The sequence below is a fragment of the Peromyscus eremicus genome, chromosome 2, assembly GCF_949786415.1.
Source record: "Peromyscus eremicus chromosome 2, PerEre_H2_v1, whole genome shotgun sequence".
In the NCBI taxonomy this organism is placed as follows: Eukaryota; Metazoa; Chordata; class Mammalia; order Rodentia; family Cricetidae; genus Peromyscus; species Peromyscus eremicus.
This window is the reverse complement of record NC_081417.1, coordinates 54723763-54738362: the sequence shown is the minus strand read 5'-3', so window position 1 is coordinate 54738362 and position 14600 is coordinate 54723763. Positions and strand designations below refer to the sequence as shown.

The 14600-nt window shown below is 48.1% G+C and overlaps 1 protein-coding gene across 2 annotated transcripts in view; it reads right to left on the bottom strand.

The window, feature by feature from the left end:
* Positions 1-14600, bottom strand: part of Gabrr2 (gamma-aminobutyric acid type A receptor subunit rho2) — a 43592-nt gene that overhangs the window by 22584 nt on the left and 6408 nt on the right. For both annotated transcript variants that reach the window (XM_059255707.1, XM_059255708.1), the window contains exons 2-3: positions 12435-12541; positions 604-671 (exon numbers count right to left, since the gene is read on the bottom strand). In XM_059255707.1, the coding sequence (XP_059111690.1) occupies positions 604-671; positions 12435-12541 (175 nt within the window). The remainder of the gene's footprint in view (positions 1-603; positions 672-12434; positions 12542-14600) is intronic.

The window sequence follows — 14600 nt, the reverse complement described above, 5'->3', positions numbered from 1 at the left end:
CGAGACCAGGAGCTCGGGAGGGCCTCTGAGGGAACTTCATCTCAACAGAGACAGAGAGGCCAAGAAGGAAGCCTCCTGGGAGGGCCAGAGGAAGGCCACCTACAGAAGAAGTTTGTAAACTAATGAGCAGAGCGCCGAACACAGAGAAGACTGACAGTGTGGAGCGGCAAGCTGCCCTCCAAGGTGAGTGGGCCTCACAAGAGAGTCACAAGATGGGTACGAACATGGAGGGCGGGGTGGGGGAGGGGCTGCCGAGCAAGTGGGAGGTGGTGGGGGTAGAATGGAAAATCAGAGCATTGAAGGGTTTCAATCAAAATGCCGTCTCTCCCCCTCCTCCCAGTGAGATTCACTGGGTACCTTGCATTTTATTGCCTGCAGCAGGCCTTGAAAAGACAGAGGTGGGCCTCAGTCCCCAGCTGACCTTACCCACGGAAATAATAGCACTGCTCCAGATGTTACTGCACCTGGGCCAACGCTTCCAAGACCCAACCTGGTCCCCTTCTGCTTTCACAGACACAACCTGCACCCCAGAGGCCCCCCAGGCTCTCAACATCTCAGCAGTGTGATCCCTCCCTGAAGAGGCCAGCCTGGGGCAGTGCCTACCATGTCCACCTCGGAGATGCTGTCCAGGCTCTCCACCTGCACGTCCACGCCCACAGGGATGGCAGGGCCTGTGGAAGAGAGAGAGGCAGCTGAGTAAGGTGAAGTCCTCTCCACTTGGGGCTGAGGGATGGCCCAGCACCTTCCCTGTGGTGTGAGGGCTGCCTCGGCGGTGAGGCGGGACTCAGAATCCTATGTGGGGTGTTTTCTGCTCGCACCTGATGTATAAAGGTGCTTATACTTTATCAGTGAGGTCAGAGACTGGGTCTGCACTGCATGGTGTTCCCAGGCTGAAGTGAATGTCCTCTGTGCTTGCTGGGCGAGTTACGAGCTGGACTATGCTTGTCTCTATTCTAGGCTGTGTCTGCAGGATGGATGGGAGCAACAGTGTGACCCCAGTGCCCAAGCGGACATCTTGGTCACTGGCCCAAGGTTGGATCACTTCCTACAGAGACGCTAACACACAGCTGGAGTTCTGCCTCCTACTAGCTTTCAGTCTAGTATGAGATGAGATCTCTACCAAGTTAGAACACAGCACAAGGCAGCACCGTGGAAGGTGAAGACACACTGGATGAGATTCTATGGCCAGATTTCTAAAACTGTTCACCTAGGGTTTATCTACGGCCCTGTCTTTTTCCTGAGCTGGATGATAGTTACATTGGTGAGTTGATTTAGTGAGAAGTTAGTGAGCTGAGCACTTAGTTTGTGCACTTTTTAATACTTGTATACTACAGAAAATTTTTTTAAATGATTTTGATATTAATGATGCCAGACATGTATTACATGCATGCCTGTAATCTGAGCTAGTTAGAATGCTAAATCAGGAAGATTGAATTTTGAGGCCAGCCTTGGCAACTTAGCTGGCCCAGGTCTCATTTTTTTTAAATAAAAAATTTTAAAAATATACTTTAATATTAAAAAAAATGAAAATAAGGACTTGGGATCTATCAAGCATATTTAACATCTTTACACTCAGAGCCAAACAGACACTCTAAAGAAGCAGATGGAGTTAAGTCTGTGATTAAAAATTTCCCACAGAGAAAATAGCACATTCAGATAGCTTTACCAGCAAAGCACTGACAGTTTAGGAGGAATTAGCACCGTTCTATACATCCTCCCAGAAGCTATAGAAAGAATGTTTAAGAAACCAAAAGAAGCTGGGCTGCGGTGGTGCACACCTTTGGTCCTAGCTCTCAGGAGGCAGAGGCAGGTGGATCTCTGTGATTTCAAGGCCAGCCTGGTCTACAGAGTGAGTTCCAGGACAGTGAGAGCTACACAGAGAATCCTTGTCTCAGAAACAAACAAACAAAGAAACAAACAAAAACAGTGTTGGGGCTGGAGAGATGTCTCAGCAGTTAAGAGCACTGGCTACTCTTCCAGAGGACCAGGGTTCAATACTCAGCACCCACATGTCAGCTCACAACTGTCCGGCATAACTCCTTTATACCAATGCACATAAAGAAAAAGAAGAAGAGGAGGAGGAGGAGGAGGAAGAAGAGGAAGAGGAAGAGGAGGAGGAGGAAGAGGAGGAAGAGGAAGAGGAAGAAGAAACATCCAAAAGCATCAATTTATTTCATGAAGTGAAAACAAGGAATGAAAAGGCAAATTCACAAGCCAGCCTCGCTTGGGACATGGAATCTAAATTCCTAATAAGCCAACAACAGCATAAAGCACCAAACTTCAGGGTTTGTGTGTGTGTGTGTGTGTGTGTGTGTGTGTGTGTGTGTGTGTGTGTTTTGCTGGGAGTCAAATGACCTGGGACTGGATTTACAGATGGTTGTAAGTTTCCACGTGGGTGCTGGGAAATGAACCTCCAGTTCTCTTCAAGAGCAGCAGTATTCTTAACCACTGAGTTATCACTCCAGTCCTCCAGCACAAAATTTTAAAAGAATGTACGTCATGTTTTAAGTCAGGTTTATTTAGGAATTGAACATTTGTTTTAATGTTGGGACTTTGTGCATGTGTGTGGTACTCAGAATTGAGCCTAGGGTCTTACACATGCTGGGCAAACACTCTACCACTGAACTATAAACCCAACTCTATCATTGGAAAGAATCAAGGGATTCTATCGCTAACAACAGTGGTCCTGGAGAACAAACCCAGAGCCTCATTTATGATAGGCAAGATCTCTACCACTGACTTATAACCCAGTATGCCCTCTTCTTTGTGAAGACATCAGTTAACAGAGTTGTGTGGGCTTGTGGGGCAATGTCAGAAGGGAAGAGGGACCAAAGAGGGGGGCCTGGTGTTAGGTCTCCTAGGAGCATTTGTCAGTTCTGGAGGGAACCAGGAGTGTATGTGACACTGTAGATGATTTCTTGGGGCTCAAGGAAAGAGACTAGAGTCCAGAGCCACCAATGCAGCTGTTTTATATTATATATTTATATATTAAGATGTGAGGGGGGGCAAGACAGCTTGACCACACAGCTTCTGGCAGGCAACACCTGGACCCTGGAAAAGCCATAAGCTGACCCCACCCAGGGAGGGCATGCATCTAAGAGGAAATACCTAAGGCCCGGACACAGCTTCTGGCAGGCAGCACCTAGACCCTGGAAAAAGAAGTACCTGACATTCCAAACATTCCCTATACCCCTAGACAAATGTCAGCCAATCAGAGTCCTGAACCTTGGAAATCCCCTCATCCCAACCTCTGCTATAATAAAACCCCACCCTGCCTGGGCTTGGGGCTCTCTGCTCCCACTGCTGCATCAGACAGACAGAGAGCCCAAGCTCCGAGCTTGAAAATAAAGGCTCTGCTTTTACATATGGGATGTGGTCTCTGTGGTGGTCTTTTGGGAGTCCCCACGATCTGGGCATAACAAAGATACATAGAACTTCACTTTAATATACAGAATTAATATACAGCTCAGCTTCAAATCATGTCAGTGTCTGTCCTTGACACTTTTCTATTGCCATGACGAAACACCGTGATGAGGGCAGCTTATAAAAGGAAATGTTTAATTTGGGTCTAATACTTGCAGAAGGTTAGAGTCTGTAACCATCCCTGGGGGAAGCATGGCAACAGACAGGTGGGCAGGCATGGCAGTGAGGCATTTAGCTGAGAGCTTATATCCTGACCCACAAACACAAGACAGAGCTAACTGGGAATGACGAGCCCTTTTGAAACCTCAACTGCCTCAGCTGAGTCTACCAGGCTGGGCTGACTCCCCAGGGGAGACCTTGCCTTGAAGGAGGTGGGAATGGGGGGTGGATTTGGGGGGAGGGCTGGGAGTGGGAGGAGGGAGGACAGGGGAATCTGTGGCTGATATGTGAAATTAAGTTAATTATAAAATAAAAATATTTTTTTAAAAAAGAAACCTTAAAGCTCACCCCCAGTGATACATCTTTTCTGGCAAGGCTACACATCCAAATCCTTCCTAAACAGTTCCACCAACTGAGGACCTTGCATTTAAATATATGAGCCTTTGGGGACCATTTTTATTCAAACTACCACACTTCATCCCCTGACCTCATGGGCTCCTGGTCATATCATAATGGAAAATGCATTTAGTCCAACTTCAAATGTTCCCATAGTTTTTCATAGTCTCAACACACTTTACAAGTACATAGTCTCCTGTATAGACCTGAGGCAACCTCTTAATTGGAACTTCCTGTATAATCAAAAAGCAAATTACATACTTCCAACATACATTTACACATAATATAAATTACCATTCCAAAAGGAAAGGAGCATAGGGAGGAACCAAAGCAAGAACTAAACCCAGAAGAGCAAACTTCAAACCTTTAACCACATATCTGATGTCAAGGGCAGATGGTTTTGATCTTCCAGCTTCACTGACTACAAAACACTTCTCACTCTTCGGCTGGTTCCACACCCTGTCCTTAGCTCTCCCTGGCAGATGTCCCTCAGCCTTGGCACCTCCAACATCATGGAATTGTTAGCAGAATCCAGATTTCACCTTCACATCTTCACACAATGGCATCTTGGGGCCTCTGTGCAAGGATTCCCCAGGCACACACCTAGCCTCAGCAGCTCTCCTTAACCACTGAAGAAGATTCCATAATCCCTTAATCATGTATCCTTCATGAAACAAAAGCCAGAACTACTTGGCCAAAGCTGCCATGTTCGGGTATCTGCTTGGGTTCGAGGCTGGCCTCTCTTTAAATTACATTTGCATAAGCTTTGGTTTGCTGTTGCTTCTTAGGAATGGAATATTCCTCAAGCCCTTTTCTTTCACGTATTGCAGGATTGTCTGGCTAGGGTCTTGCCCTGAGGGCTCTACTCCCCACTCCCTGTATCCCCTTTCACACAGGGCCTCTCCTTATCTCTTTCATCATAAGCTTTGGCTCCAACACTGTATTTTCTGGTACTCTTTTTCCCCTCCAACATTTTTTATTTTTTTTGCCCAGGTTTTTCTTTTTCATTGTAGATCGACATAAAGCAGTCAGATTAGGCTGTCTTGAAATCTCCTCTGCCAAGGATATTAGTCCATTATTTTTTCAATTTTCAAGAAAATTTTTAGGACAAGGGCAAAAAGCAGCCACAACCTTTGTCAAAATATAACAAGAATGGTTCCTGGCCCAGTTGTTAACTTCTTGAACTGGGCCTTCATAGTCCACATTGTATCCAAGCTGCTGCTAGGATAGCCCCTTAATCTCTGCTTACAGCGTTCAACCACTTTCCTAGCCCAAAGTCCCAAAGTCTTCTTCCAAAAAACAGAAAACAAACAAACAAAAAACCATCATGGACAGGCCTGTCACAGCAATACCCCATTCTGGCACCACAGTCTATATTTGTCAGGGTTCTCTAGGGGAATAAAACTGATAGAACGATTTCTATACATCTAAAGAGATATTTATTGGAATGGCTTACATGTTGTGACCCAGCTAGTCCAACAATGGCTGTCTCCTGAAGAAAAGGCCAAGAATCTGACAGTTGTTCAGTACATGAGGCTAGACATCTCAACCAATCTTCAGTCTATGTTGGAATCCTGAAGAAATAAGTCCTATGCTGTGGGATGGTCTGTATGTCAAATGTGTTGCTGATTGGTCAGTAAATAAATCACTGATTGGCCATTGGCTAGGCAGGAAGTATAGGCGGGACAAGGAAAAGAATTCTGGGAAGTGGAAGGCTGAGAGGGAGACACTGCCAGCCGCCATCAGGACAAGGAAGATGTAAGGTACCAGTAAGCCATGAGCCATGTGGCAAAGTAAAGATTAATAGAAATGGGCTAAATATAAGAGTAAGAGCTAGACAGTGACAGGCCTGAGCTAATGGCCAAGCAGTTTAAATAATGTAAGAGTTCGTGTGTTTATTTTATAAGTGGGCTCTGGGACTGGCGGGACTTGGTGGCGGGAGCTGGAGAGAAATTCTCAAGCAACAGTCCTAAGAGCAGCAAAGGCATGTCTCCACTGCAGGATAGATGAACTTGAGAGAAAGCAGGCAGAAAGCAAAAGGTTTCCTTCTTCAGTGTTCTTTTATGTGGGTGCCACTCTAAGCTATGGCCCAGATTTAGGGTGTGTCTCCCAAACCTCAAATGACTCAATGAATAATCCCTCACAAGCGTGCCCAGCTGCTTGGGTAGTAGCTGATTGCAGATGTAGTCAAGTTGACAGATTAGTCATCTCAGTGTCTGAGCATGACTAAAAGCTACCAGGAGTAGCTTTTTTACCATTGCCACCAGGTAATTGACTGCACTCAAGAAAACATCTCACCTCCTCCAGTCCCTCTCCCTCCCCCCACACACACTACAGAATGATGGGCAGTCAGCATTAAACCAACGTCATGCAGTTCCTCTCACACAGTGGAAGAGGAGGAAGGGGCACACTGCGGGCTTTGTGGCCTCACAGGTGGGCAAGAGTGAGGTCATTCTTAGGTCTACTGTGGACTAGGGAAGCAGTCTCTGAACATGTCACTCCTGTCCTCAACCAGTTCTTCAGTAGGATGAGGAGATTGCTGTAAGAATAATGAAATTGCTAGACGATGGTGGTGCATGCCTTTAATCCCAGCACTTGGGAGGCAGAGGCAGGCAGATCTCTATGAGTTCGAGGCCAGCCTGGTCTACAGAGCAAAATCCAGGACAGACACCAAAACTACACAGAGAAACCCTGTCTTGGGGGGGGGGGGAAGAATAATGCAAATCAAGGAGTGGAAGACAAGCCCATGGAAGCTACCATGCCCTTCCTGGGGTTCTGTGATCTAACAAGGTCCAGAGACAGCGGAGAGTCATTTCTCCTTCTCAGTTCCCCTTCTGGCCTTGCGTCCCCTCTCACCTCCTTAGGTATCCTTCGTACACCTGCAAGCTGCTGACTGCTTATGTCTGTGTCCTGGCCCTGCCCACCAATAGCCCCATGTTGTGATCATCTGGGGGAGGGGATAGGTGGAGACATCCTGGAGCCTCTGGAGAAAGGTGCAGGGTTTTGCGTATTTGCACATGCACATGAATGCATGTGCACACAGTGTTTATATGATATTGATGGAGAAACTGAATTATCCTTATTCTGGGAAGCAGACTTTTGAAAAACCATGCAATATCAAAAATTAAAACAGTTAAGCCAATGCATTATCATACTGTCTGGGTCTGAGTTTTGTCTTCATCATTGACTTTAGTGTGGCCTTGGGCACATACATTTCTCTGAGGCTCAGCTTTCTCATTTGCTTACTAGGTGGGGACCTTAATTTTGATACACTGTAGAAAGCCTGTGAAGGGTCTTACACACAGGACTAGAATCAAGGAACAGCCAAAATAGATTTACATGCTTTTAGTCATATTTTCAAAGCACAGATTTTGGAGTTACACAGTTGCCAGTCTGTTATATTTCCCACTAGCTTTATTGACAAGGCCTTGAGCTTGTGGGTTAAGATGGTAATGATTACCTGCATGGCTTTTCAGAGACGTGGCTGTTTTGGCAGAAAGCACCAGTTCTCCCACTGGGCCTGTAAAAGTGCCTGATGTGTGATGGCAACAGAATGAAAGGCTGGATCTCTGCCTTTCTACTGTGTCTCCCCTTGGCAGATTTAACCTTTGGGTCAGGCGGGCTTGCTCTAAACTTTCCTGACCTCTTTCCTCCCCTTCATGCCAAGATATAAGTCACCAAGGCAATATCCCCTTCTAGGTCACTGTAGTATCATCTAGGAATCTCCCAGTCCTGCCCATGACCTCCTCCTCCTCCTCCGTACCCCACCCCCACCCACCCACCCACAAAGCCTGTGCACAGAGCTGACATTCCAAGACAATCATCTTCAGCAATGGCCTCTCAGTTACCCCCACCCACAAAGCCTGTGCACAGAGCTGACATTCCAAGACAATCATCTTCAGCAATGGCCTCTCAGTTACCCCCACCCACAAAGCCTGTGCACAGAGCTGACATTCTAAGACAATCATCTTCAGCAATGGCCTCTCAGTTTTTCTAAGCTTTCCCAATACACCTTTTTTCTTGACCCAACGGTTCGCCCTCAAGTCACTGGCCTTTGCAAGTGATCAATAAAGAGTCGCAGGCTGTTCTTACAAGCAGTTACATTAGAATGTAATGTCACTCCGGCAGGTCTCACTTACCTTATCCCTCCTGACATCGCCTTCAGTGCTAACTGAGTAGAGGAGATGTCCTCCAGAGGGTTTAACCCATGCTAGAGGAAGAACTGTCTCTGCTGGCCTCCTGACACTGATGTCCGGATTATTGGAGGGACACACTGAAAATCTGGTTCCCAGTTATCTGGCAGGCATCCAGAGTGGATCTCTGCTATACCAGTACTGCCTGTGGTACCTAGATTCCCTCAACAAGGTGCCTACATCATCGCTGGCCCTGGCTCCAGTGCTGCTGTGGTACAGTATGGTTTCCCCAACAGAGTGGGCAGAAATAGACCATACACAGAACATAGAAGGGAGGCCCAGTAGCAAAATGCTGTGGGCTACTTCCAAGCGTTGTTAGTAGTGCATGTTCCTAGTTACTATGGAAACGGAAAAAGAGTATCTGTGAGAGCCTATATGATCTGTCAAGGAGTTGCCATATCAAAATGAATAAAGAAATTGAGCTGGGCAGTGGTGCACACACCTTTAATCCCAGCACTCAGGAGGCAGAGGCAGGCGGATCTCTGTGAGTTTGAGGCCAGCCTGGTCTACAGAGCTAGTTCCGGGATAGCCGGGGATGTTACACAGAGAAACCCTGTCTTGAAAAACAAGAAAAAGAAAAAGAAAAAGAAAGAAAGAAAAGAAAAGAAATCATTATCCAAAGGCAAAGAATTCTTCAGGCTCCTTCACAAACCTCTTTTTATGATGAAATGTTCTCAAACTAACAAAATTAGTCAAAATGGAAAACAAAACTATAATAACAATACCATATTGGTTGTCCTAAGTTGACAGCTTGAATGTCAGATTGTTAAAGAAATAAATCATGGCTGAGAATATTACTTTATAGTAGAATATATGGTGGGCATGTGGGGAGTCCTGGTTTTGGTCCCAGCTTACAAAAAGGGAGAGAGAGAGAGAGAGAAAGAAGGAAGGGGTAGGAGGAAGGGGAAAAACACGACTAGACAGCATCACAGCTTAGCTTGAATAATCCTCTCATGTGTGCAGTGCCTCCTAGGTCCACACAGCTTCACTGACCGATGGTGTCTGCTCCAACAAGCTCTGAGCAGTGCAGCCGGGCTCTGGAGTGGCTGATGTGGTTCCTTTTCTCCAGGAGCATGGACCAATGAAGGGAGACTCAGCACAGAGATGACAGTTGCACCCCGAGTGCAACTGGAGGCTAGGTGAAGGCCTAGTTCACTCCAAATACAATACAGAAATGCCAAATACAATATAGGCAATATAGAAAACTCCAGGGGCTGGAGAGATGGCTCTCCCGAAGGACCTGAGTTCAATTCCCAGCACCCACTGGACTGCTTAAGGAGACCTCAGACATAAGTGGCCCATGCTGTCACAGCCATTTCTTTTGCTGCTGTTGGCACTCAACCTGTGCACCCCTTCACCCCTGCATCCCCTGTATCCATGCATCCCCTGCACCCCTGTACCCCTGCACCCCTGCACCCCTATACCCCTGTACCCCTGCACCCCTATACCCCTGTACCCCTGTATCTCCTGCACCCCTGTACCCCTGCATTACCTGCACCCCTGTATCCCTGTGTCCCCTGCACCCCTGTATCCCTGTGTCCCCTGCACCCCTGCACCCATGCATCCCCTGCACCTCTGCATCCCCTGTATCCCCTGCACCTACTTTGCTACTGAGACGCTTCCTAGGTTCCTTTTCCTTTCTGGTCAGCCTCTTTCTCGTAACCCATCACCTTTGAGGTCTCCATGACACAACTTGCTGTTTCTCCTTTTGAGACCGTAAGGCCCATTCTTCCCCAGCAGACACTTCCTACTCCCGGAGCCAGCTGGTCTCCAAAGCGGCTGACTTGACCGCTCTGCTGGGGTGGATTTCTGACCCAACGAACACAGCTGGATTGTTTAAAGGCCTGTCCAGGTTCTTCAGTTTTATGCCCTAGTCACGTGTGCGAACTATGTGAAACTGGAGTAAACTCACTGCGGCTGGTGGAACAGCTCCACGGAGAAGCCTGCCACACGAGCCTGATGACCCGAGTTCCACCCAGAGCCCGTGTTAAATACACTGCCTTTGAAAATGCAAAAGCCTGTAAGATAGTCTTAATCCTTCCACAGTCACACCAGCGGAAGGCCTGACAGCTGGACTTCCTGCGAGGAGGATGTGAATGAATGTGTGTCAAAGGGCTTTACATATATTATCTCTGATTAGTCTGGACAGAACCCCGTATGTTGATTACTGTTCCCATTTCATAAAGGAACAAACAGAGGCTCAGCAAAGATTAGTGGCCTGCCTGAGGAGAGCCTGTGGTTTACTGATGCCTCAGGAAAATGCAGATGAGTGTGAAGGTCATCTTTGCCCCAGGAGAATAGGGGTGGCGGTCCTGAAGGATGGTGGAGGGCAGAGATAAGAACAGCAGCAGCCTTGCCCGGGTTTGACCTGGCTGATCTCCAAATGCCCCCGGCCTTACTTCCCTCACAGGCATGTGGTTAGGGTTACCTGAGGGGGGTCTGTGTGCTGTGCTGTTCTCCTTTGTTAGGAGACACCCTGGCTCCTCTCCCAGCTGCCATGGCCTGGATGCTTATGCCCCCCAAAATGAGAATTCTGGACTCCAACCACACACCTAGGTGATGCTATCAGGGAATGGGTAACTAGATCATGGGCATGGAACCCTTTCTTGAATGAGATTCGTACCCTTATAAAAGGGGTCTCCGAGAGACCTCCACCCATTCACCATGTGAGATATGATGGAGCTGAGCGAGACACATAGAGACTCTTCTATTGTGTCTTAAGGGCACATTGTGCTTCACGTTGTAGACTAGACTCTTCACACATACATTGCAAACAGCTCAGCATGGGTGTACTATGCTACTAGTGGTTTGTTTGTTCAGAGCCGACGTCTACATTGGTAGTGCAGCAGCAGCAATGTGAGACTCACAGGCGTAGAGAATGCACACCCGGCTGCCCAGAGAGCTGCGGGCAATCGGTCATTCCCAGGCTCAGGCTTGCCCCTCCGGGCAGATGGTCAGCTCGTCTTTGAGAGACAATGATGCCATTTCTTCCTCCTTCCGTCTCCTGCATTTTCTAAAGCCCAGATGACTGCTTCTGTTTCCACTTCCTATCTATATAAGCTGCTGCCTGGAGATGAGACGTAACCCACTACCATATCAGGCTGCAGGCTTTCTGAATAAACGGCTTAAATATTCAATGCCCAGTCCCGTGCAACGGCTCAGCCTAGGAAAGCCACCAAGGCTGACAACCTAGTTTGATCCCTGGAACCCACGTCGTGGAAGAAGAGAACTAACTCCCAAACGTTATCTTCTGATCTCCACACTTACACCACGGCAAGTGCACACTAAATAAATAATTGTAAAAAAAAAAAATTTTTAAAAATACTCAATTCCTGGGCCAATGAGATAGTTCAGTGGGTAAAGGTGGGTAAAGGTGCCAGCTACCAAGCCTGATGACCCAAGTTCAATCCCCAGGACCCACACAACATGACACTAATACACACACACACACACACACACACACACACACACGCGCGCGCGCGCGCGAAATAAATAATGTAATTGTTTGTTTTTGTTTTTGTTTTTTTGAAACAGAGTTTCTCTTTGTATAGCCCTGGCTGTCCTAGATCTTGCTCTGTAGACCAGACTGGTGTCAAACTCACAGAGATCCACCTGCCTCTACCTCCTTAGTGCTGGGATCAAAGGTGTGCATGCACCACTGCTAGCCAGCTTAAAATCTCTTTTACAAAGACTCAGTTTCTGTCTCTGACATAATGCTGGCAGTTACAAAGGGAGCCCTCTGCAGACACAGACTCTGTCTAGTCTCTGGCCTTTAGAACTATGACAAACAAGTGTGTGGGGTTTCTGAGCCACCTTGCCTGCAGGCCTTTGTTATTGCAGCCCAGCCTGACTGAAGCGCAGGCACCAGTGTGGCATCCCTCCAGATCCTGGGAGCCACATGTCCCTCCCTGATCTCCAAAGCGGAAGGCTGAGAGTGAAAGCCAGTAAGAAGGGTGAGGGGCCTCAGTGATGGGCCAAGTTACTGCTGCCACCAGACACCCCCGCTGGCCATCGAGTGACCCATATCCTCGGCTGGTTGTTTATTTTGCAATACACAGTTAGCCTGCTCTCCTTTGTGAAGGTGAACAGTTGCGTGTCTGCGGCTGGTGACCATTTCTCTCCTTAGAGAGCTTATCTCACTGCTGGGGTGGAAATGAGCTGTGGCTGAGAGAATGGACAGGCTGCACCTCAGTCGAGCAGCTCTGGGGACAGGTGAGACAAAGTGGCTGGGACCCCACCCGTGAGGGGGGGAAGCCCTCTTACCTCCAAAGGCTGGCCTCATGGTGAAGTCATGGTCGTCTACTCTGAGCAGAGGCCGAGGTTTTCCTGGCCGGATTTTGGTCACATCAAGGTTCTTTTTATACAAGTGACTGCAAAGAAACAGAAATGTTTTTCCATGGCCCACCAAGGCACTGGGAGAGGCCGTGTGGATGGATGTCTCCCTGCAGGGCCCACCTGGTCTGTGCTTTTTCTCTATTCTGACACACACAGGCAGGGGAAAAAGCTAAAGGAGTCTCCCCACCATCCACTCCCTCACGGGGATGTTCACCAGAGCACAGGTCCTTCCAGAACATTCTGAGAGCAGAGTCTTCCCATGAAGACTGTTGTCCTACCCGGCAAGTTCTTAGTGAGTTGTGAGTGGGTGAAAGTGGGGATTACAGGATGGTGAAGATTACCAAGATTTTTCTTCTAAAAAAAATTTCCCAAAGCTGAGCCTGGTGGCATGGTGGGTGGCACGCATATGCCTTTAACCCCACCACAGGAGGTAGAGGCAGGTGGATCCCTGCGAGTACAAGGCCAGCCTGGTCTCCAGAGTGACTGCATTCCAGGAGGCCAGAGCTGCAGAATGAGACTCACATGTTACAATATGGTTTGGAATAAACATGCTGTGACATAAACAGACGCAAAGCCCCAGATTGCTGCTTTCCCCAGCTAGACCTGAAGCGGCTTCTGGCAGTCCAGGGGACAGGTCTGTACACTCCTCATCTAGCTCGGTCCCTTCATTGTCTTATACTCTTTCCAGACTAATTTTGTCACCATAACCACACAGTCGTGGAGCAGTCAGATCCAGAATATTGTAAAGCATCTGCCTACTGGTAAATTATTCTGTGGCAGGAAGGAAGTTAGTCTATGTGGGGCACCGTTTGTATTTCTCAGGCAACCTTCTAAAAGGCGTAATCTGAGCTCATCTCCGTGTGTCTGCACTAAGCACAATGCCCAGCACACACTAGACACTCAGCAAAGTGGAAGCAATATGAAGGAGGCACCAGCCAGCCTCTAGAAGGAATTGAAACTGATTCTAGCATGTTTGGCCAAAGTTGTTCTAAACTAGATGGTTCTTGGCCTTAAACTTAGGATTCCCCAGGAGCTTTCAAAAATCCAGATGCTTGGGCACAACCCAGACCCACGACCCACTTCACTCTGTCTCTGGAAGGGACTCGCGCTAGCTAATTCCCACACAACCACACTGAGGACCACCGCTCCCAATGTGACATCCTAAGATCCCGTGGCACCTGGGTGACTGGCTCTCAGACTTAACCACAGTGTGATCGCGTGGGGAGCTGTCACACTGCTGCTGGGGGGCTGGGGTGATTCTGAGGGGACAGACATGCTAGGACTTCCCAAAGCCCTGGAGAGAGCTGGGCGAGAGGAACCAGAAAACTGGCAGCACTTTACTCTGGAGCTGCTTTTGGCCATTTCCAGAGCTGGCCAGATGCAGGCTGGTGCTGACCACGTGGTTTAAGAAGTGAGGTGACCGACTTGTGAAAGGAGGCAAGGCCCTCTCAGGACTGCGGGCTGCTGTGCGGCCTTCTGGGGGTTGGAGAGATAATGGGGCGCTTTCATTCTGAGTGTTCATCGTCCCCTTTTCATACTCACATTTTAACCTCGTGTTCCTGCCCCGCTCACTCACTCACTTTTAGGAAAATGTGTTTTCTGTTCGGACTACAGGAGAAAGGCGGCAGTTTTCCTGTGGCCTCGGAGATGCCTGTCCTTTACCCTCCAACAGCTCTGCACAGACGGTGTAATGCAATGGGACATCAAAGCTGTGCACATCCATGAAGTGGCCATTAGAAATAGGTAGCCATTTACAACTTAGACAGAATCCAATACAATCACCTCTCCTGTTTCTCCCTCACACTAGCCACATGGAAGTGCTCAAGAACAACTCACAGCTTGAACAGTATAGAGAAACAATTCCACAATCACAGGACATTTTATTATTAGTTCGGTGCCAGTTTAATGGTTGGCCAGCCCCCTGACCCAGACAGGTTCCTTTATAAGCTGCAGCCTCCAGCTTCAGGCTTCTTTGGGGGCTCCCTGCCTCATCTCACAGCCCTGGACCTCTCACTCACTCCTTCACTTCCGGTGAGGGCTCCGACTTCACCTCGCTCTCCTCCTTGAACCTTGGGGATGTAGCATCTGTACGGA